Here is a 21,277-nt window from a genome sequence, read left to right as displayed (position 1 = left end):
TATGATCAGTAAGCTTGTGATTGCATTTTTCATTGTACGAAACAATGCCAAGAACACCTTGTGAATTGGCAATGCACTTGGATATATCAGAGTAGCTTTTGATAACTTATTTTTGTCAGTCTCACACCAGGACTGTGTGGTGGCCCAAAAAGGATCAGGTCAGTGTCCACCGGAAAGTTTTAAAGATGCCTCACAGATTTCAGCAATGAACAAGATGCCTCTTAAACCAGACTATGATCCCCAGAGACTCCTTGGGGGGTGGGGGGATTGCGGTGTATGGTCGGTCAGCCTCTGATTATAGAAATTCTGAAGTCTTTTTTACAGCAGCTGTCAGTGTCATTCCATAACCACCATATTTCCTTCTGCAGCAGTCCTCAGGCAGCACAAGCCTGCACCAGGAAACAATGATTGACACCACATTACTCCGTAAAATCCCCATACACAACATTGACCAGTGGGTTTACATCCCAAATGGCGTGTGTTAAAACAGGCTACATAATGGGTCCCCATAACAATCACTCACTTGTTGAGATTATTACTGTAATGAATAACCTCACCATGGTGTTTTATAGCCACCATTAAAAATGAAAGCTGGGAGTGGAGGGTGAACAATAGGTTGAGCTAACTTATCTTTCTGCAGAGAGTATAAATTCATCACCTCAAATTCTCTTTAATAACACCAGTACATAATTTTGTGGCTCACTTTGAAAGTCACAAGAAATATGCCTATTAACAGCAATGTTGGACTCAACATTCAATGTTAATCTCTCTGTTTACAGGCCTAGATAGTGTTGCTTCTCTTTTTCCATCAGTGGTGGATTTGGTATGCCCCCCCCCCCCCCCCCCCCCCCCATCACTCATTGGGTCTGATTGTTACTCTTTATGGTAGATTATGGCCAAGAAATATGAAGCTACAGAGTATGTTATATGGACAGGTGTACCCTATGGTTAAAACGTTGCTTCCACAAGATGATTTCATTTTTCAAGATGATAATGCCCCCATACACACTGCTAAAAAGATTCAAGAGTAGTTTCATGAACATTAGGATGAAGCCACACACTCTCCGTAGTCAAAAAAGCTCTAGAACACAGAGTGCTGGGTAGATTTCCTCTGTCTTTGTCTTTCACAGAACTGCAGGCTTTCCTTCTTGAAGAATGATCCAATATCTCCCTAGAAACAGTTCAAATGTTCATGTAAATGATTTAAGCTGTCCTGAATGCAAAGGGGGATCCAACTCTTGATTAGTTAATAAATATTCATAAATTGTTTGTTGTTTGCTGTGTCCATTATTTTTGGTCTCTCAAATTTCACCGATTCATCAAAATCTGATCACATCCAACACAGAAAATGCTAAAAGCAAAAAATTGGGCTAAAGATACTGTCCAGATCTATGCCTGTTCAGCAAAAATGTCCTGATGCCCCAGAAGTTTTTTAAGACCCCTTTAAGAAACAAAAGCTCAGCCACTGTTAAAAGGCCTTATTGCACATTTTCATGCTGAGATGTGGTTTCTTTAAGACTTCTCCTTTCTGTCCTTTCATTCTTAGATTTGTGGACCCCTGCATTTGGGTTTGCACTTTTAATTGTTCTCCTAGAGGCAAACCAAGTCTTAAACTCCCTTATCTATCGTTCTGCATCTATGTAAACTCTCTCCAAGACTTCTTAAACCGACCATATCTGTAAACAAAGTTAATCTCTGTGCTACCGACTACTGGAAGTGGTCCAGAATTCAGCCAGAAGGCAAGGTTCAACGCGATCTCACCAATAGCCTCTCTCACCTGCACGGCGGAACAGGCATAAAACATTAGCTTTATGTTCGCATACTGCTCCAATATTCTAGGAAACATGAGAAGGATAGCATATTCATATTCCCGGGCGCGGTATAAAAAGATCTCCAGGCCTGACGGATAAAGCAGCGAGGCGGCTGTGCGATCTGTGATACGAGCTCAGGAAACTGAACGGGGAGCGTATGAGCAGGGAATGGGAAACGGGGAAACGGATAATTCGCTACAGAGAGACACAGGAGGGGCGCTAGACAGGTAACGGATTTTATTTGTCATTGGCTTGCATTCCTTCTATTTTAGTGACACGGATCTTAATTGTTTAATCTAGAGATGACATCAACATTGGATGTAACGCTTCAAATGCTTTAAAAAAACGGGGCTTGCTCGATCGTAATGTTTGTTACTGATAAATGTATCGTGCAGATAACAATAGTTAGTTTCGTTGCAGTTTTATCTACTAGAGAAATGTCGAAATAATATAGCCTATTTGCAAAACAGCAACATAGTTGGTTAAATTTATTTTTTTTTCATAAAATTTATGATTGCATTCATGCAGTTATGAGTTATGGAGAAAGGACCTGTTGCTTTTACACTTGATCCATCTAATTAATTGTTTGCTTGCGCAATGCGTTTAGCGCATATTGGTGTGTAGAAACCATGTTTAGCCGGCCAAGAAAAGATGAATAGACCAATAACACACTGTACTAACAAGGAAACAAGCAAGTTATATTTGCATCGGCATTTTAAAGTGTGATGATATGGGTTGCTCCAAGCATGCGCCAAAAATAGTTCTGTATTACTGACGTAATTTGCAGTAATCTTATACAGTGTATCTTATTTGGACATGATTCTCGACCTTATTTATGGCAAGAAAGTCGTAAAAGAAATAATATCCACTCCCCAATACCCGCCAGTATAGTTACATGGAATATCCGTGAAACCTAATAGCGCTCGGGTCTTTTAGGTTTTAGAATAAGTAGTTTGAATCACATGCAGGCACGCACACACACACGTACATTTCCAATTTCCAAAGCCTTAAGCGCCATACCGCAAACCGGTACATACACACACACACACATACACACACACGTATGTATGTATGTATGTATACACACGCACAATGAATGAAATGCAATAAATCACACATACACACATTGACTTAATATATCTGCCATTCATGTGTGTTTTCTTACTTTCTTTTACAGGAAAGATACCAGGACGGTCTTTGGCAGCTTTCAGTAGCGCACTCATAACCGAAGACTTTCGCGCAGGAGACAGAAGATAATAGAAACATTACCAAAGATGAACACGATTGTTTTCAACAAATTAAGCAACGAGGTGCTTCTTGAGGAAAATGCAAAAGAGGTTGAAAGGAGCAGCATAAACTATTTAGAAGTAATCGATGGACAGCATCCAGATATACTCTCAAACAACCAGGCGATCAAAGACAGCTCCGCCATCAGACATAGGAAGTCTGGGTATGTATTTTTAACAGCAACAGCGAAACTAATTTACCCTTAATTATAAATTTAATTTATTAGTTGTTGTATAAATCTCCAGCCAAGACGTACGCCGAGTAGTGAGTAGTACCTCAATGTGAATTTTGAGCTCCATACAAGTTTCAGCACGCTGGAGGATTAATTCAAATATTACATTACATTGCATTACACTCATTTAGCAGACGCTCTTATCCAGACTGACTTCCAGCACAAAAGACCAGAAGTGTACAAATGTAGAAATCAAATCAAATATCACATATTCTCCACCGACATCATGTGACAGTCATCAAATCCTCAACCAATTTTCAAGTAACATTATTCGCAATGGTCTGTTAATAATCTAGAAATACATTATTAGGATGAACGGAGCAAAGTACTGATGCTGAAATACATCGGTTGCTCCCAGTGATCACAATTTTATTAAGTCTCATACTATGTGGAATGCGGTATTTCATATAGACAAAATAATTTCATATTATACTATTAAATATTAATCATCAGAATATCATCTTAGTATTTTCAATACTGTGCTATAAAACAGGTTTACACATTTTATTTATTTGAATATTTCCTTTAATATTTTTGCGGTCCTGTGTTGTAGACGTATCTTATTAGTGAATAAGAATTAAACGCAATCCGGGCATCGAATATATCAATTTCAACAGTTGCTTGAATCTCAGAACCTTTCATTTTCCATCTGCACAGAAGCTCCCATAATCCAGGAGCTAAAGCAGAACTGTATATGCTTGATAGAGTATGATGATTTATGGCATATGGGTCTTATAGACTTGGAGATAGTGAATTTTGTAATGAGAGAGTGAAGGATTGGGACCTGCTTCACTGAGCGTAGCATTACTAATGAAAACATTAATATAAATACAAGGTGTGTGCCGCCAAAAACTGTACAGGGAGCAAAACGTTCTTTGGGTTGTTCATACAGATCAAGATTACAAGGAAAATATTTATAGAATACTAACCTCAGGCAGGCTTGAGGTTGAAGGGAAATATATTACATCTGCAGTACTTTTGGAGGAGATCAAATAATTTTTTTCCAGCTCTACACTGACATCTACAGGTTGCAGAGATGCAAACTCACAAAAAAGTGGGTCGTCCTTCACACCGTTGATCGACGTTGATGGGACAAATAAACTTTTCATTTACTTGCGATTTGTTCAGTACCACTAAAATACATTACATATGTCAACTACTTCAGAATTATCTGATGTTGCAACTTTCGCCACACAAATTACACCACAAAGCTTCTTTGAGAATGCGGGTGTCATTCTGAATGGTAGTTTCTAAAATGGTGTTGTCACATTCTGCAGTCAGGAGAGCACAGCAGAGCACAGAAGTAGTCAGGAGAATGACCCTGTCCAGTTAATGAATCTGCATCCCAACAGCTTTGCGATTTACTCCTTGATTCATTCCTTAACAAATGAATGGAAGTGTTACTTTTTAAATACGAGCACATTTTTTCATTCATTGTGGTGACAGCTGGACTTGTTGAACTGTTTGTGAACTGTTTGTGATTAATTGTAAGTAAATATTACGGACACGCGTCGATTGAATGCAGGGGTTGATGGTTTCTTGCATTTACATTTATTCATTTAGCAGATGTTTTTGTCCAAAGCAATTTACAAGAGAAGGAGAGTAAAACAAAAGCAAGAAAGCCACATAAGGAGTCAACAATATTAGAAGTGCAGCAGGCTTATTCTAGTTATATTAAACTACATCTTTGCATCGCAGACCTGGATAAACAGATTTTTACAAATGATATTATATTATATTATATTATATTATATTATTTTACATGAGACATAGTTGTGTTTGCAAGTAATGTAATGAAATAGCGTATTCACTAATTATTTAACAGCACTGGATAAACTCATGTACATCTACTATTTTGTCCACAGCTGCTAAACCATTATCAACATGGTTCATAATAATTTAACAGACAAAATACATTTTGCACACACTTCTTTATCCATAATTGTCCGCATCATTTTGAGATTAAGATGCGGAAAGATAAGATATATTTACAATTTCGCAATTCACAGAGAGTAGAGCATTCATGAATGCCTGGGTAGGGAAGGATTCTTCTCTTTTTTTACAGTTTTACAGCAAGGAAGCACACAGACGAGACAAACGCACGCAACGATCCAAAAGTATCCACAGTATGCAACCTGAGAGTCAGACCGGCAACCTTTTTATTATGCGCCAGGTTCCTTAACAATTATGTCACACTGCCTCTCACAGTGGCACTCCAGATGTTTAACTGCTTTTTAAGGCAGCTAAACAAATTCAACATTGAAAAAATTCAAACCGTTCACAGTCTTGTACACTTCACATGTAATTCTTTAAGCTACTTTACTGTCACTGCTGTTTTGATATCGCTATGTGTGCGTGTTGTATGTTGCGTGTTGCTACGTATCGCTATGTCGCTATAGATCCGCATACTGTAATGGCTCTTGAACGTGTGGTTTAAGGATGGTGGCGATGCTGAGCTGGACTCACGGTTCTCCCGTCCCTCCAGATCCCGCCAGAGCAGTGGGAAGGTGCGACACAAGCGGCAGGCTTTGCAGGATATGGCCAGGCCTCTGAAACAGTGGCTCTACAAACACAGGGACAACCCCTACCCCACGAAAACCGAGAAAATCTTGCTGGCGTTGGGCTCTCAGATGACCCTGGTTCAGGTAAGAAGTCACAGTTCAGCAAAGCTAGAGTGCATAAATGAATATGTAACAGAGCACTTTTATGGACTTTTTTGGTAGTGTCAAATTATCAGGAAATGACGTTACTCATCCAAGCCTATTTCATACTTCAGAATAAGATAAATGCTGCCTTTTGTAATCGGGATTAGTTTATCTGTTAACAATGCACTGACAGTGTTTCAGTCTTCACAAAGCTGTTGAAACTGTCAACAGACGTCTGCTAAGACTTCAATGCGTCAATGAATTTCCGTTAAAGAGTTCCCCTTGATCCTGTGCCCAACATATGGAATGCCTGTTAGTGACAGAGAATCCCTCGCACAGGCTGGTGGGAAGGGGGAAAGGTCTGTCCCTTCTATTTATAGGGTTAGCCTGGTGCACTTGGCCAGCTCTCAATATTGTGCGCGATCGCGCGCTGTTTCCCCAAATACACGCCCTTGCGATAGGTCCTCACGCCCAGTGCGACCGGGCAAGCTGCGTTCTTAGTCCTACGCCTCTTATAGTTTGAGCTGAGCAGCTTCCCAAAGAAGATCACTCACACGTTTCACAAGAGCCCTCGAAGATCAAGAGATCAGCAGAGGAGCAGCAGTTCAGACAGGGCCCTGACCTCCCGTGGCTTAGTTTGCACTGTCATGTTTTCATAGGTCGGCTAGGATAACAGCACCCTTGTACATTTGGACAACCGCGCCAGTTCCGCTGCTTGTAGACTTTGCTGATGCACATACCTGTAATTAATTTTTAGCGCTACCAGCTGTTGTTCAAATGTATGGCTTTGAATGAACACAAAACGCAGACCTTGAGAAAGATGCCAGACTTTCACAGTTAAAGAGAAATATGATTTAAAAATAGGGGGCACAGTCCAAAACAAGTATTCAAAGCGTAAGTCATCCAGCTGTTTAATTGTATTAACTGTGGAAAAAATGTATTCTTATGTAACGTCCGATAGTTTGCGTTTCATGTGAAATGGAGACTGCTGAGACCAACGTCATTTTATTGCACTAAACTTCACTGCATGGCAAAAGTTATTATTAGAGAGCTTATCATCCAGAATAAACATACAAGATCCAGACAGAAGGAAATCACCAAATGACATATTATGTTCAAAGAATTGTCTTCAGCTCCTATACTTATTGTAAATGCTGGTTACGCCGTCATTGGAAATTTTCTGTAGATCATGGTTACTCAAGTCTAGCCCCAGAGGGCCACAGTTTCTGCAGGCTTTCCGATCAGGTACCTAACCATCTGGTTGAAAAAAATCACTGCCTTGATAAAAAAAAAAAAAACAGTCTGGTTTCCCTCCACTGTGGTGGTTGAGAGTGGTTTAAAGAGAGCTGGGGTCAGGTAGCCCTGGTATAGGTTCTCAAAATGTAGATTACATGACATTACACAACAACTGGTTGTCCCCAGTGCCCTCCCTTCACGGCCACTGTTTTCATGTAAGACCTTAGTGTCTTACATTGGACTCAGTCCAGGTGGTGAAGACTCAAGGTCACTCAGTGACGCTGTGATCTCCTGGTGCCCCCTCTCAGCCCTTGAGATCCACAGGCTTCGGGGTTTTAGGGACGCCTTTCATCCAGCAGCTGACTGACTCCTGGAACAGATTCCCATCCAGTCAGTGGCTTCAATTAAATCACCAGGACACGAGTTGTAACGAAGAACAGAAATCGCTGGATCTGCAGCGACTGCCATAGCTTTGTTTGTTCCCTCTCGTGCCAGGGAACTGACTGGACTTATAACGAATATTCTGTTTATAACAGACTGAAAGGACTTGCATTTAAAAGGCATTTCGCTGATTGTAACATTTATTCATTTGCTCTGACAGGTATCGAACTGGTTCGCCAATGCAAGACGGAGACTGAAGAACACAGTGAGGCAGCCAGACCTGAGCTGGGCCCTGAGGATTAAGCTGTACAACAAATACGTGCAAGGGAACGCGGAGAGGCTGAGCGTGAGCAGCGAGGACACCTGCTCGGAAGGTACGCTCCGCCAAGCTTTGAGAGAGAAGCCACAGCTTTACCTCAGCGCAGGGTCAAAACCAGCAATCTGCAAAGGTGCAAAGGTGACCTCAGATCAGAGAGGAGAAGCTGTCCTTGGGCGGAGGGGGGGGGGCTGACTGGCACTGGGGCTTGCTGTTCGTTTCACTCTCACCTCTGCGCTGCACTGTAAGCCTAACCTCTCCCTGGTATTTTAAGGTTCTTTGTTTCCAAAGAGCTGAGTGGAGTTGAGTTCATTTCTCCACTGTTTGGTCTGCCCCTCTTTTCACTCTCCCTTCTTTCTCTCTCTCTTTTTTCTCTCTGTACTGTCGGTCCCACTCTCGCTCTCTCTTGGCACCCAGCCCTGTTCTCTAATTAGACCTTTCATGAGAGGTGACGCATACAGTGGGTCAGGAAGTATGCAGAGTATTTAGATGTCATTCTTAATGCTCCGTTGCACAGGCTGCGCGCTGTGTTCTTTCCCCCCCATCTCCCTGAATAAATGCACCGCTGGCTCAGTAACTCCAGCCCTGTAGGCCTGTACGAGGACACCTGCTGGCTGAACGGGAGAGCTGCGCTTCCAGCTGCAGGCTCCCAGAAGAGGGTGACCTGAAGTTACCTCTCGAAGACAAATCCTATGCTTCTCATGAGCGTGTCAGTCTGATGCACTTTGATCGGGCCACACTGGAATGAACACTGACGGAAACCAGCTGACCCTCAGGAACAAAAGTAGCGCACAAAACACAGCGGTTGACACGTTTTTCTGACGGGCAGAAAGGGGGAAGTTGATTTTGTTTGGCTTGAATGCTTTACTGCTCTACAGCAATGTGGTGGAGCTGTACTTAATGGTGCCTGGAGAATAAACCGAAGAATAAACGGGTTCTTGTGTTTCTGATAGAAAAGGGCTCTGACTGTAATTCGGCCAAGACAGAATCAAAACTTTGACCAGGCCAAAATACCCAATTTACACACCTGCCACTGAGTTCACTTGACCTTTATTCCATATTATATCTGTTATTCATCACCATTTTATTTTTCTAATCAGGTGGAGCCAGAGCTTTGACTCATTTTCGACCACAGTGCTTACTGGGTGTGCTTTTTCACTGTGGAGAATCGGAGAAATATGCATGCTATTGAACAAAAAGTCCATATCAGCAGTCAAATTTGTATTATGGGAATGGGACGTGTGGCTCTTGATTTTTCTGGACATTACATGCTTAGTAGGGGTCAGCTGTCTGGAGCAGGACGTTAGGAATTAGGAAAATTTTGTTAGCAGAAGGTTGTAGGTTTGAATCCTGAATCACATGCTGCTGTTGGATCTTAATTTAGATCTTAAAGATTTAGCTTCTGTGATAGACAGTCTTTATCAATCTGTTATATGAAAAGTTTGCTGTGAAGGTGCCCATGAGAGAGTATACCTTTTTTTTAACCCTTTGTTGTGTCTCTTGCCATGGCAGATGTAGAGAACCCCCTGCGAACCCAGGCAAGCACGGCCGAGCTGAGCAAGCCCATTTACCAGAGCGTGATCAGGAAGGAGGGCGTGGTCATCGGAGCGGGGCTGAGGGCCGACGCCTCCCTGGGCGAGGATTACGTCTCCCCGCCCAAGTACAAGAGCAGCTTGCTACACCGGTACCTCAACGACTCTCTGCGCCACGTCATGGTTGCCAACACCGTCATGGACTCGCGCAAACGGAACCACTCCGGATCTTTTAGCTCCAACGAGTACGATGAGGAGCTACTCTCGCCCTCGTCCTCGGAGACCGAGGCTAACTTCATTTATCGCACCGGTAAGAATCTGAAGCTCTCAAGGTCATTCCCAAAGATCCATGCCGTGTGACCTTGTCTTCTCTCGAGAGGTTCGCCTGTTTATCAACAGCTTTGGGCTATGTGGGTGTGGTCCACTCTGCCCGTCATATCAGCAATGGTCAACAGTCGGATTATGTCATCTTACACTACATATGTTATCACAGTCTAGGTCAGTGTTTCTCAACCCTCTGCCCTGCATGTTTTAGATCTCTCCCTGCTCCAACACAGCGGATTCAAATGATCAACTCGTTATGAACTCCTGAAGCTGCTTAATAACAAACTGATCATTTGAATCAGCTGTGTTGGAGCAGGGAAAGATCTAAAATATGCAGGGCAAGGGGGTCCTCCAGGAGAGGATTGAGAAACACTGGTCTAGGTTATGGCTCTTTCCATGAGTGCAAATGTCCTCAGGCAGAATATGAAACTACATGAAGGAATGTATACTGTTTATTATTATATACAATATAAATCTAAATACATCACTTCTGGCATGTTCTTACATGCATTTTTTGCAGATAGTGTACAAAATATTTAGTAATGCAGTAGATCGAATTATAGAATAGATACTACAATAAATGCATTAAATAAACTTACAGAATAAGGAATTTTACATTTCAACATTTATATCATTTTTGCAGGGTGAGGTCCCTCCTCACCAAGTCACTCTTATAGAGTAAGGAATTTTAGGTTTATTCTATTATATTATATATAGTTATATAATCACCATATTTTCCAACTTACTGTAGTAGAGCAGAGCATGCTATCACACACAGACCTCTGTTCATCATCCTTGTGGGCCACGATAATTGGTGTAGGACCCTAGAGTGTCTTTAGGCGGAGATGTCTGCCATGAAACCATAGTGTTTTTAAGAACTATTTTTGGTCTTGGAATGAATGCATTACCAGGCAGTGACAATTTCTCTCAAGGGTGTGAGGAACCTATGGATGTAAATTATTTTATGAATGACTCACACTGTGTTTTGCAGTTCTCAAGTACTACAGCAAGAGAGGAAAAAATAAACTGTCACAATACTGATATGAGGTCTTAACCATTGTTCATCATCAATCCATAATATGCTAGGAAGTTGTGTAGTTTATTTACTTTACATACTTGGTTTTTAACTAAAACATTTTGTCTATGATTCCGTAATGGGGTCTTTAGTACATGTCTGGATACCTTTACAAGAAAAAAATGTCCTTTAAAGATGAAAAAATGTCTGAGATTTCAGACTTGAATGTCAGAGGCTGAGGAGAGCAGGACTTTTACAAGCTCCTGGCCTGTGTGTTTTGAATCAGTTCACCCCTGAATCATTTTCAGTTGGCAAAGCTGGTCAACCGAATGACGGAGAGGCAGATGATGAAAACGTACATTAATGGGGCATTTAAGCGAGGCTGCAATCCGACTCTAATGCACACACACAGTAAGTGCCCATCTCGGACTTCAGCTAACAGACTGACATGAGACAGGAGATGGTAGGCTTAGACATTCTTTGTCTCTCTGGTGGAAAACTAAAGGCCTTTGTTTGGAAAAAAAAGGCCTGTTGGGAAATTCATTGAAAACACAGAGCTGGAGAATTCCATCATGCATGCCAGGAGTTTCATGGCAAATTATCTTTTAATGCAATATTAAATGCCTGGAATCTCTCTCTCTGCATTTTTTCTTTGTGCTGCATGCAATATGCTGCCCTGTCTGATTTGATAAAGAAACAGATCATACTCTTTGAAATAAATTTCAAATAAATATCAACCACAGTGAGAAAAAGACAGATTTAGAACTGAATGGTAGATTGCAGGCAGATGTTTCTCCAGCAGAAGATGCCTGTGGCTGTTGGTTTATTTAGCTCCTATGAAACTGGATGCAGCAGAAGAAATGATTACGGTACAATGAGAGGAAATATTTAGCCGTTCCTTCAGTTTTGTGATGAATTTAACTCTTCTATAGTCAATCCTCTGGTTGCATTTTTTCTCTGCCCGTGTCACTCTCCAGAATTACCATGTTAAAGAATTTGATGTAAATTAATCAATATGAAATGGAAGCTAAACATGCAATGACTTTTTACTTTGCTTATTTTTTTTTGGGCAGCTTTTGGAATGATATTCTGTATTGAAACTACCCATTGGACAATCGACTCTTTAACCAGAGGCCTTGGGATACATAACAATATTGAACCTTCGCATAATTTACGGCATTGGAATGACTCGCTTTGAATCACGGGCAACATTTAATGTGCAATTGAGTCAGAAATACGTTAAATGTAAAATATAAAAAAAAAAATTGGAGAATGACGGAGACTATGGAGACTCGTAAGAACGTTTCAAATTAGGTCACAGCTAGTGCCAGACAGTTATTGAGGCCTGGAGGATTGCACGCTGTTTGAAACGTGCTGAAACTCGACTCCAAGAGTGGAAACATTTTATACAAACCAACGCAGCTCCACACCTCAGTGGAAGGAAGAAAGCATTTGCTTCCTTTGCGCCATCACCATTTCAAATAGTAATCTAGTGACCTTGAAAACACAAATTAATGTATAACATACCTGCCTTTCCTCTGAAGACCAGTGATAGACACAATATACAGCCACATATCATCTTCGCTAATGAGCCAAATTACACATTTTACAGCTGCTTATTTTTATATCATTCACCAATTACCAGCCAAAATTATTCTTGAATCCTGCTCACAGTACAAACAGAAATGTAATTGCGTGGGCATGTGCAGATGGGATTGACCCGTTCACTGTTTGATGGCTTTGTGCAAACACACAGTATAAAAAGTAGACTGGACTTTGCGCTGTCACTCAGAGACTGTGAAGCCGATGGAGGGGAGCTGTCACTAGGGAGAACAATCTCAGGAATCCAGTGTAATAACGTCCTGCTTCAGTCCTCCATTCCACAATGGAAAAGAAAATTACCGCTCCAAAAAAACCGCGCTGGCCGAAGGTTTATTTGGCCCCAGTTTGTTTTTGCTTTTGCGAAATATGCGAGTGTGCTGTATTTATCCCGGTGTGCAGCATTGCCATATTTCTACCCAATGTCAACAGCTGGTGGAACAGGAAAGTACAGTATGCATAGCCCTGAGGAGGTCTGATCTCTCTGGTGACCCAAGTTTTACATTACATTACATTACTGTCATTTACAGTAGCAGACGCCCTTGTCGAGGGTGGCTTACATAGCTTACAACTTTACATGTTACCCGTTTATTACTGAGGCAATTCTAGGCTAAGTGTCTTGCCCAAGGGTACAGCAGCAGTGCCCAAGCAGGGAATCAAACCTGCAACCTTTCAGTTATGAGCCCTGCACCTCACCACTATGCCACGCTACCTCCCGTCCCCTGTTGGATGCCACACTTCCTCTGTTTGCATCACAAAAGCTAGGCAGTGTCGAGACTATGGTTGCATTATGGGTTCTGTCAGGTTTGTTTGAATATGATATGAATCGAAGTCATGGCTACATGTGTGCTTAGTACTGTGTCCCACACGCTGTCAATCCGAACCATTCGTTCTGAGCCAAACAAATGATAGATAAGAGCCCTGGTATTATCTTGCAGCTTGGAGTTATGTCATCTCTGTCAGTTATGTCTGCCAATGATAAATGAAGCTGTCATGTGAGCCTTTGACAAGGCCTTAGACTGTGTGTGCTTTCAGTTATCCCGCAACATTACTCTCCATAAAGAATAATTTAGCTTATTTATGTGTATGCTGAATCGTTTAAGTATGCATTTGAGGCCTCTGTTACATTTAGCATTAGATTTCTAGCCTGTCACCTTCTGGTCTGTCATGTAGGCATTTAAACGAGGTGTGATAAATTTGTTCCAGTCTGGTTTCATTCCATCTTTGTTAAAAATGTTGTCTTTTTTTCTGGTCAAGAAATTTGTTTGGTCTCATGCAGATATGTGATATTGTTTCCAATTCCCAAAGTGCACTTACCTCTGTCAGAAATGTGTCATTCCTGTGTGATACAAGTTTACTTTCTGATTGAGCCAGTCAGCTCAATGAAGGCACATTGATTATGTTGTTGAGTGAGTGGGAACCGCCAAAACCACCGGCCCTGTCATTACACTGATTCGCTCGAGATGTTTACACATTGTTTACTGTTGGCCATAAACTGCGGGATTTTCGCTTTTCAAAGCCGGAGGGAGATTAAAGGCTGAAGCGTTGTTATGTCTCCGGTCTTAATGTTTGGTGAAGCGCGTGTTTCTGAACCTCATTGTCTTTTTATCTGCGTGAAGCTGCTGCAGTGTATTTGTAGTGCCACAGCCCTCTGAGCCAGCAAAATGTGGAAAGGATCCTGCAAAAATAGCACATAAAATAGGGGTTAGTCTGCAATGTGCCGGCCAAGTCTTTCTGTACATTCAATAAAAGCAGAGTGAAAACCGGAAAATAATCAGTGGTGTTATTTTCTGGTTGTCGGTACCATAAGTGGTAGTATCAGGTTCCTTTTTTCTACTCCATTTGTGTCTACATATCTATCAAAACATATGCAGAATATGCAAAATGCAGAATTTCATGCCCCCGTGATGAAAAAAAAATGTTGATTTTAGAATGATATTTAAGTAATTGCATGTCATCTGGAGCAGCAACAGTCCTTCAGAATAAATGCAGTAAGAAAAGCTATACTTTTCACCTCTATTGTCCAAAGTCATAGGTGAATCCCGAAGCCAGTCTTATGCTGTGCGGTGTAATGCCTTCCTGTCCTTCAACTCTGCAGACCTGTATATAGCTGCAGTGCTGGGAGACGTCTGTTAGCAGTGCAGTTCTGCATATGGATATAGTGTTGATAGAGAGCCAGTTCTCTGTAAGCTGCACAGACTTCCATATGGCTTTACATTACATTCCATTATTGGCACTTAGCAGACACTCTTATCCAGAGTGACTTACATTGGTCACGTTTTTTTTTTTTAAACCATGTTATCCATTTATACAGCCGGATATTTACTGAAGCAATTGTGGGTTAAGTACCTTGCCCAAGGGTGGAGCAGCAGTGCCCCAGCTGGGAATCAAACCGGCAAGCCTTTCGGTTACAAGTTCCTGCTCCTTAACCACTATGCTACACTGCCTACCAACGGCTGTGGTATTGGGAGCAGGCTGGCTGTCTGCTAGCTGCACAGAAATACATATAGCTGCAGTTTTGGGATGAAGCCAGCCATCTGTTATATGTGCAGATCTGTTTATGGCTGTAGTGTTTTTTTTTTTGGGGGGGGGGCTGGCTCTCTGTCAGCTGCACAGATGTACCTATGGATGTATGTTGGTGGAAAGGCAGCTCTCTATTAGCGGCACAGAGCTACACATAGCTGTAGTGTTGGGAGACAGCTTGCTGTTAACTGTGCAGATCTGCATATAGCTGTAGTGCTGGGAGGGAGCCGACTGTCTGTTAGCCGCTCAAGGACGTTTGGCTTTTGCTAAGGGAAAAGAAGGGCCAGGGGAAGGCGAGGCGTCCCCCAAGCTCGATTCACAGACTCCCCCCGGCATCGTAAAAGGAGCACAGAACCTTTACAGCTGTCTGTGGGTCTGCTCAGTGGTCCCGCAAGAGTCCGTATTGAGGATTTATAAAGTGCAATGCATCATGTTGGGGGTGCATCACACAGATGTACGGGGGTAAAAGGTAGAGCCTTTATTTTCTCTGCAGGCGTCCTCTTCCAGGGTGGTTTCCCTTAGCTTACATTAGACATACTTTTTTCCATTTCTGCTGCTGGACGTTTACAGAGCCGAGTGAGGTTAAGTACTTCCCCGAAGATGCAAAAGCGGTGCTCCAGCTGGGATTCGAACCCACAACAGTACGCAGTCCGACCTCCCAGGTCTGTGCGTTTCAGAAAAGTCAACAGCAAACACAACAAAGTCTCAGTCATCTCTCCCGATTCAGTGCTCTGTACTGTATTTGTCCCTCTGAGCGTACGGCTAGATGAAGCGTGGCATGTGAGGCAATACAAAGGTTGCTGTGATCATGACGTCTTTGTACCATGTTTATTTTCAGGGGCAAAATTAGAAAAAAAAAAAAAAAATTGCACGTTTGGTAGTGTGCTGTGGGATTGTGGGATTGTGGGATGTTGTTAACATCATAACTAGCAGCACACAATGCTGTCACCTCAAAATCAGTGTGTTTATATAACTGCCCTTACTTTGTCTTGTATTGTTTGCTTGCTGCTCGGGGTTTTGCGTCGCCGCCTTTGTCTGGTAGTCTCTTCTGTCATCAGAATGCAGAGAGAGTGAATGTCTGAACGAATGCTTTTCCTTCTTGTGATCTTCTTGTGAAAAAAAACAAAGATGAAGAGAGTCAGTAGCACTGCAATGAAGCAGTAAAGTGGACAGATATTCGGTAGCAAATGCAAAAAAAAAAAAGGCCTGAAATGATTTATTAAAGATTTATGGTTTTTCTTGGCACAGGGGTTGTTTGAGAAATCTGCGTCGTAGATGTTTTAGGCAAAGGAGATTGGAAATAGCGTTTTGTACTCAGAAATCGCCTTCCAGTTTTCTGTCCACAGTTCCTGGAGTGGAGGTTTCTCCTGCCCAGGCCAAATCTCCCAGGAGGGCCAAAGGGGCCAGAACACATGGCCACGCCCTGCAGACTAATGAATCCTAGAGAAGACCTCAAATAAACACTACATTATGGGAGCTCGGTCTCCCACGGCGTCTCCTGACAGGAACCGTGACACTCGCAGCTTGCAGTTTGTCTCGGCAGCTCAGTCAATGTTAAAAAAAAAAAACATCAGTCAAAATAAGTAACCTAAAACTTCATCATTCACACACGCATGACAGTGGTCTGTTCAAACATGGAAGAAGAATCATAGCTTCTGGATTACATCTTTATACTGAGGAAATTTTCCAGCAAGGCTGCTCTAGACTGTCTGTTGTCTTTCAGATGTTTGACAGGTTAGAAAGCTGTGCACACATACTATACATTTCCTTAAGTATTACAGCACCCATATTGTGCAAGATCTGGGACTGATCATCGCTGGTGGTCACGCCTGAGCATCACCGGGTTTGAAACGTGGGTGTTGATGGACTCCCACAGTGTGTTATACCTGATTGGCTGGCCTTTCGAGCCAGGTTTTGTAACCTGCCAAAGAACGCAAAGCTCCGTGACCTGTTGCAAGTAGGAAAACTCATGCCTTTTTTTCATAAATGTTCCCAAATAATGTTGAGATCTCTAAGCAAGCTGTGGAATGGCGTTCCGCTCCATTCCCGCTTGGAATAACCCCGTCTCATGCCCCTCTTACACTCCCATGCTCTGTAACAGCATAGCTGTTCCTGGATGCTCTGTACAAACATCCGGGGCTCCACCAGAAGGTTGACACATGACTCTCTGAGTTCTGGCCAATGATAGCTTCCACCACCCTGCATGTGTCTGCTTTAAAGCACACACAGTACTCGGTGGTGATCCGTCTACCTTACACTCCTGTGTGTGTGGGAGGAGAAGTGAAGTGTCATCGTTTCAGGGAAAAATGATAGCTATAAAATTGTATGCAGCCGTGTAGCATAGTGATAAAGGGGTGGGATTCGTAACTGAAAGGTTGCCGGTTCAATTCCCCATGGGGTCACTGCTGCTGTACTCTTGGGCCAGGTACTAAACCCACAATTGCCTCAGTAAATATCCAGCTGTATAAATGGATAACATTGTCAAAACCTGTAACTGACGCTCTGGATAAGAGCGCCTGCTAAATGCCAATCATGGAACGTAATGTATGCCCATTGGAAGACAGTTTATGAAAATACAGATTCAACGTTAGGGAGGAAAAACAATTGTTTAGGAAATATGTTGATCATGGATACCTGAAAATACAACACCAGTGGTGGTGGACTAGTCTTTTAGTGTGGCAGTGTTTGGAGAAATAAGACTCAAAGACAGGTATAGAATATCGATCTTTCCAGGGCTAAGTTGGAAAACTGTGGCAGAACGATGCACCGACTGTAATCCTTGTATCTGTTTTCTGTTTTTCCGTTGTCTTTAGTAACCGGTTTGTAATACAACATAACAGTAAACGTATGACATGATATCATTCCTCATAGGATTACACAGCACTTTGGACCCATTTTGTACTGCTAAGGAGGTTGGAGTCTACTTCAGTTAATCCCAAGGATTTTCCTGTTGTATAAGTGTTAAGGCAACACCATCAAGGAGGCGTTTATGTGATAACTTGCTCCGGTGTTGACAATCATCACAAAGTTGTGCCTGAACGCGTGCACACGTGAGTTATGCTACGTCGTGCAACCCTCAGCGATGCACAGAAACCTGCAGTGGAACAAACCCATCACCGGCTGGATCGGGGGGCGACCACGGAACAGGGCGGGGAGAGGTTAGGGGAGAGAAAACACTGTAGGGCTCTTTGAGGATGCAAATGACCTGTGAAGTGGCGGAACAAATGGTTGCGGTCTTCACGGAGCACAGATATCGTTTTTCTTCCCCTGACCAGAAGAGAAACATAACGGCGTTTGTGTTGGCGGTGACCGTCTGAGAACAGTCTGAAGCACCTTTAGAACGCCGTGCCGCTCTGGTGGCGGAGAGCCGCGGCGGACGACCAGATGGTCTCCGCGTTGATTTTAACGGTGCGCGCACATGTCGAAAAATGGAAGCCACGGTGCATCCGCACGATGTCTCCTTAAACCGGTGAGATGCATTGTGTTGTTCATTGTTCAGGAACAAAGCCTGGGTGGATTCAAACGGCATCGCGGTTGAAAGAGATGGAAATCTGCAGGAAGTTTCTCAAGCCCCGCTGCCCTTTCGTAGAACATGCAATCAGTCTAAAACAGCAGACGTTCAAAATGATGGGGTGCAGCCTGGAGTGGGAAAAAGTCCAAAACAGTTTTGTGATGGGACACGAGGGAGACATTGGGAACTGACTCAGAGATTAGTGTGGAATGACAAACACATAAAATGTATGTTCCTTTTTTTATCACACAGTAAACGAAAGTCAAATCTAAAGCAAATTTTGTGAGTTAAGTCTGTAAAAGTCTGTAAATGTCTGGATGTGATGACAAAATCATAAAGTTGCCAACAGTGCTCAGGGTTATTTTGGAATAACAACAGTGCTGTGCCATGGGTTTCACAGCTGTTGAGAGAGTTTTACCCTGACTGTCTTTTCAGTGTTAGAGGAGTGGTCATTTCATACAGTTTGCACTGGTGTGCTGGAGACTGGGTTTGCTATCCGTGTAGTCTGACTGTCATACACACTCCTCTGTAGCGGTGAGGAATGGATTCCTGTAGAGACTGTGGTAAAAATGGAAATGTCTTCTGAATACAAAACTGGAAGGAGCAATGAATATTTAGTAAGTGAAAAATAGTTTGCTGGCTGTTATCAGCAGCTATCATGGGTATTATCTGTCACATTAGTTGAGAAAACCAAATAAATCAAGCTATAAAGTCATCCACATCCGCTCCCTAAAAATACAGACACCCTTAAAAACTTACAGGACCTGGCTTTTTGTTTTGTTAACATGAAGGGCGTGCCTGCAGCTTTGTGTAGAGGAAAATCAGACGCTATCCTCTCGTTACTGTAGCCGGTGCCAAAGCAGTGTCATCATGACTGGGTGAAGATCTCTGCTGTCTTTGGATGTCCCTCTCCGGTCCCCCTCTCAGACTCGGCCGCTCGCTGGAGCTAACGGCAGCATTCATGCTCTCTCCAGGACCACAGCACCGTGCCCTGCTGCTATTCCACAGTAACACTCCTCTCTGGGGCTGAAACATCTAAACCCCAAGCTGTGCTGCCAACTGCGAGATTACGTCACCAGATGTAGACACTTTTATAGGGTCCGAACAGAGTTAACATGCAGATTTTACTATTCCTCTTCCAAATAATAAAAAATACATCTAACGTCCATCTAGCATGTTTCTAGCACACAAAGGTGCCCAAAGGGGTGGAGGAAACTAGCAGTAAATAAGGTACATTTCCCTCTGGACAACTTCCATACTTACCCACAGAGACATCTGTTTACGAAAAGGATTTTTAGAGGGAAATCTGGCAACTTTTGTGCTCTGAGGGGTAACCTTCACTCCGAGGGCAGGCTCCACCCATCACCGCTTGTCATTCACTCTTATGGGGGAGGAAGAGGACGATGGGTTTTGCGCCATAAGTCTGGTTACTTTCTTTAAAAATTCCACAGTTCTTCTCTAATGATTTTCATATGGACACCGCGGTGTGCTGTTATTGCCTGCACCCCTTTTAAAGAGCAAAGTCAGCTTCTTTTTCAGTCCTCTCTTTCATCTTTGTCTCTGACGCCGTTTTCATTATTACTAAGTACTAGCAGTGCGTGTGATGAGTAATTACCCACATCATTTTCACAAGTTCAGTGCCTTTAGAAATGGTATCTTTTTCAGGTTCTTTGTTTTTTGGCAATGTAAAACTAAAATATAAATCACTGCTGCAGCCAGTAGAAAGATATACCGGTCGCTCACACACCTTCATCGCAAGATGTTTAAGCTTCATCGACCATGGCACATTTGAAATAATCTGTTTCTCTTCTGCTTTCAGAGACTGTGGACCACAGATCAAATAAATGTGACAAGTGAGTATACATAATTCATCCCTTTCACATAACTCCACACTAATGATTTTTCATTTTTTAAAATTTTCTAATGCTTTTTTTGATAAATGAGTGAGACCAGCTCTTAAAAATGTCATCTGAAACTGCCCTCTGCCTGATAGCAGCGCACAAAAGGAAAAAGGGCGCGGCAAAGACGAGACGTACTGGAAAGAGATCAACGCAGCAATGGCCTTGACGAACCTCGCCCAGGGAAAGGACGGCGAATCAGGGACGACTAGCTGCATCATCCAGAAGTCCTCGCATATATCAGAAGTAAAAACTGTCAAAGTGCCCGTGGTGCAGAATTATTAGCCTGTATTTTCTGCTCTATGCAACATTCCCCTTGAAGGTCTAAGCATTGTTAGATCCTGAAAGTTGACTATTTTTTTTCTGATTTATGTACAGTAGAGTTGAGAGAAGCATTTTTTTTGCTTTTGCTTTCCTTTGTTTTTGTACTCATGCATCAAGCAACTGTTGATTCATATAATAACTGTATTAATGTTGATTGCAGTATTCTGAAAAAGACACTTTTATAATATTAACTTATTTGATAAATCAGACTTTTTCTAATCTGAAATTTGTATTTTACTTTGCCGGTGTGCCTTTGGACATTAAAAAAGTACTGTCGGTGAGTGAGAAATTATTATTGTTAGAAGGTGTATTTTTAAAAAGTCCTTTTATTATTCACTGTTTTTTATTTCAATTGTAAAAATGCTATTTAGGAAGGGTTGTTGAAAGGGTCAAATTCCTAACACAAAGCACAGGCAATTCAAACCAGCAGCAAAGCTTGTAACACCTGTGCAATTCAACCTACAGGGCCAAAATTTAAAGAGGTTATGGAACTATTACTGCTTTTATTACTTATACATAATTTATCTGATTCAGTCCAAACATGTTGTATAAATTGATACAGAAAAGTACTGCAGTTAAATCTGATATCGAAAGGCCATGTTTCTCTTTGGGAGAAATGAAGGAGGCCCCGTGTTCACTGTAA

General features: G+C 42.3%; 1 protein-coding gene across 1 annotated transcript; it reads left to right on the top strand.

Moving 5' to 3' along the window:
• Positions 1 to 1,954: 1,954 nt before the first annotated feature.
• LOC118771401 (homeobox protein Mohawk-like) lies at positions 1,955 to 20,595 on the top strand. Its single transcript, XM_036519384.1, has 7 exons — positions 1,955 to 2,038; positions 2,989 to 3,261; positions 5,816 to 5,975; positions 7,813 to 7,966; positions 9,421 to 9,750; positions 20,232 to 20,265; positions 20,409 to 20,595. The coding sequence occupies exons 2-7, from the start codon at positions 3,086 to 3,088 to the stop codon at positions 20,593 to 20,595; spliced, it is 1,041 nt and encodes a 346-aa protein (XP_036375277.1). The 5' UTR covers positions 1,955 to 2,038; positions 2,989 to 3,085.
• The last annotated feature ends 682 nt before the right edge of the window (positions 20,596 to 21,277 follow it).

The sequence above is a fragment of the Megalops cyprinoides genome, chromosome 24 (genome assembly GCF_013368585.1).
Source record: "Megalops cyprinoides isolate fMegCyp1 chromosome 24, fMegCyp1.pri, whole genome shotgun sequence".
NCBI classification, from domain to species: Eukaryota; Metazoa; Chordata; class Actinopteri; order Elopiformes; family Megalopidae; genus Megalops; species Megalops cyprinoides.
The sequence above is the reverse complement of the archived record's forward strand: the minus strand, read 5'-3'. Positions and strand labels throughout refer to the sequence as shown.

Coding starts and splice junctions, on each gene's coding strand:
- LOC118771401 (XM_036519384.1), top strand. CDS start 3,086: ATGAACACGATTGTTTTCAACAAATTAAGCAACGAGGTGCTTCTTGAG. Junction 3,262..5,815: donor ATCAGACATAGGAAGTCTGG/GTATGTATTTTT, acceptor CCGTCCCTCCAG/ATCCCGCCAGAGCAGTGGGA. Junction 20,266..20,408: donor AGATCAAATAAATGTGACAA/GTGAGTATACAT, acceptor GCCTGATAGCAG/CGCACAAAAGGAAAAAGGGC.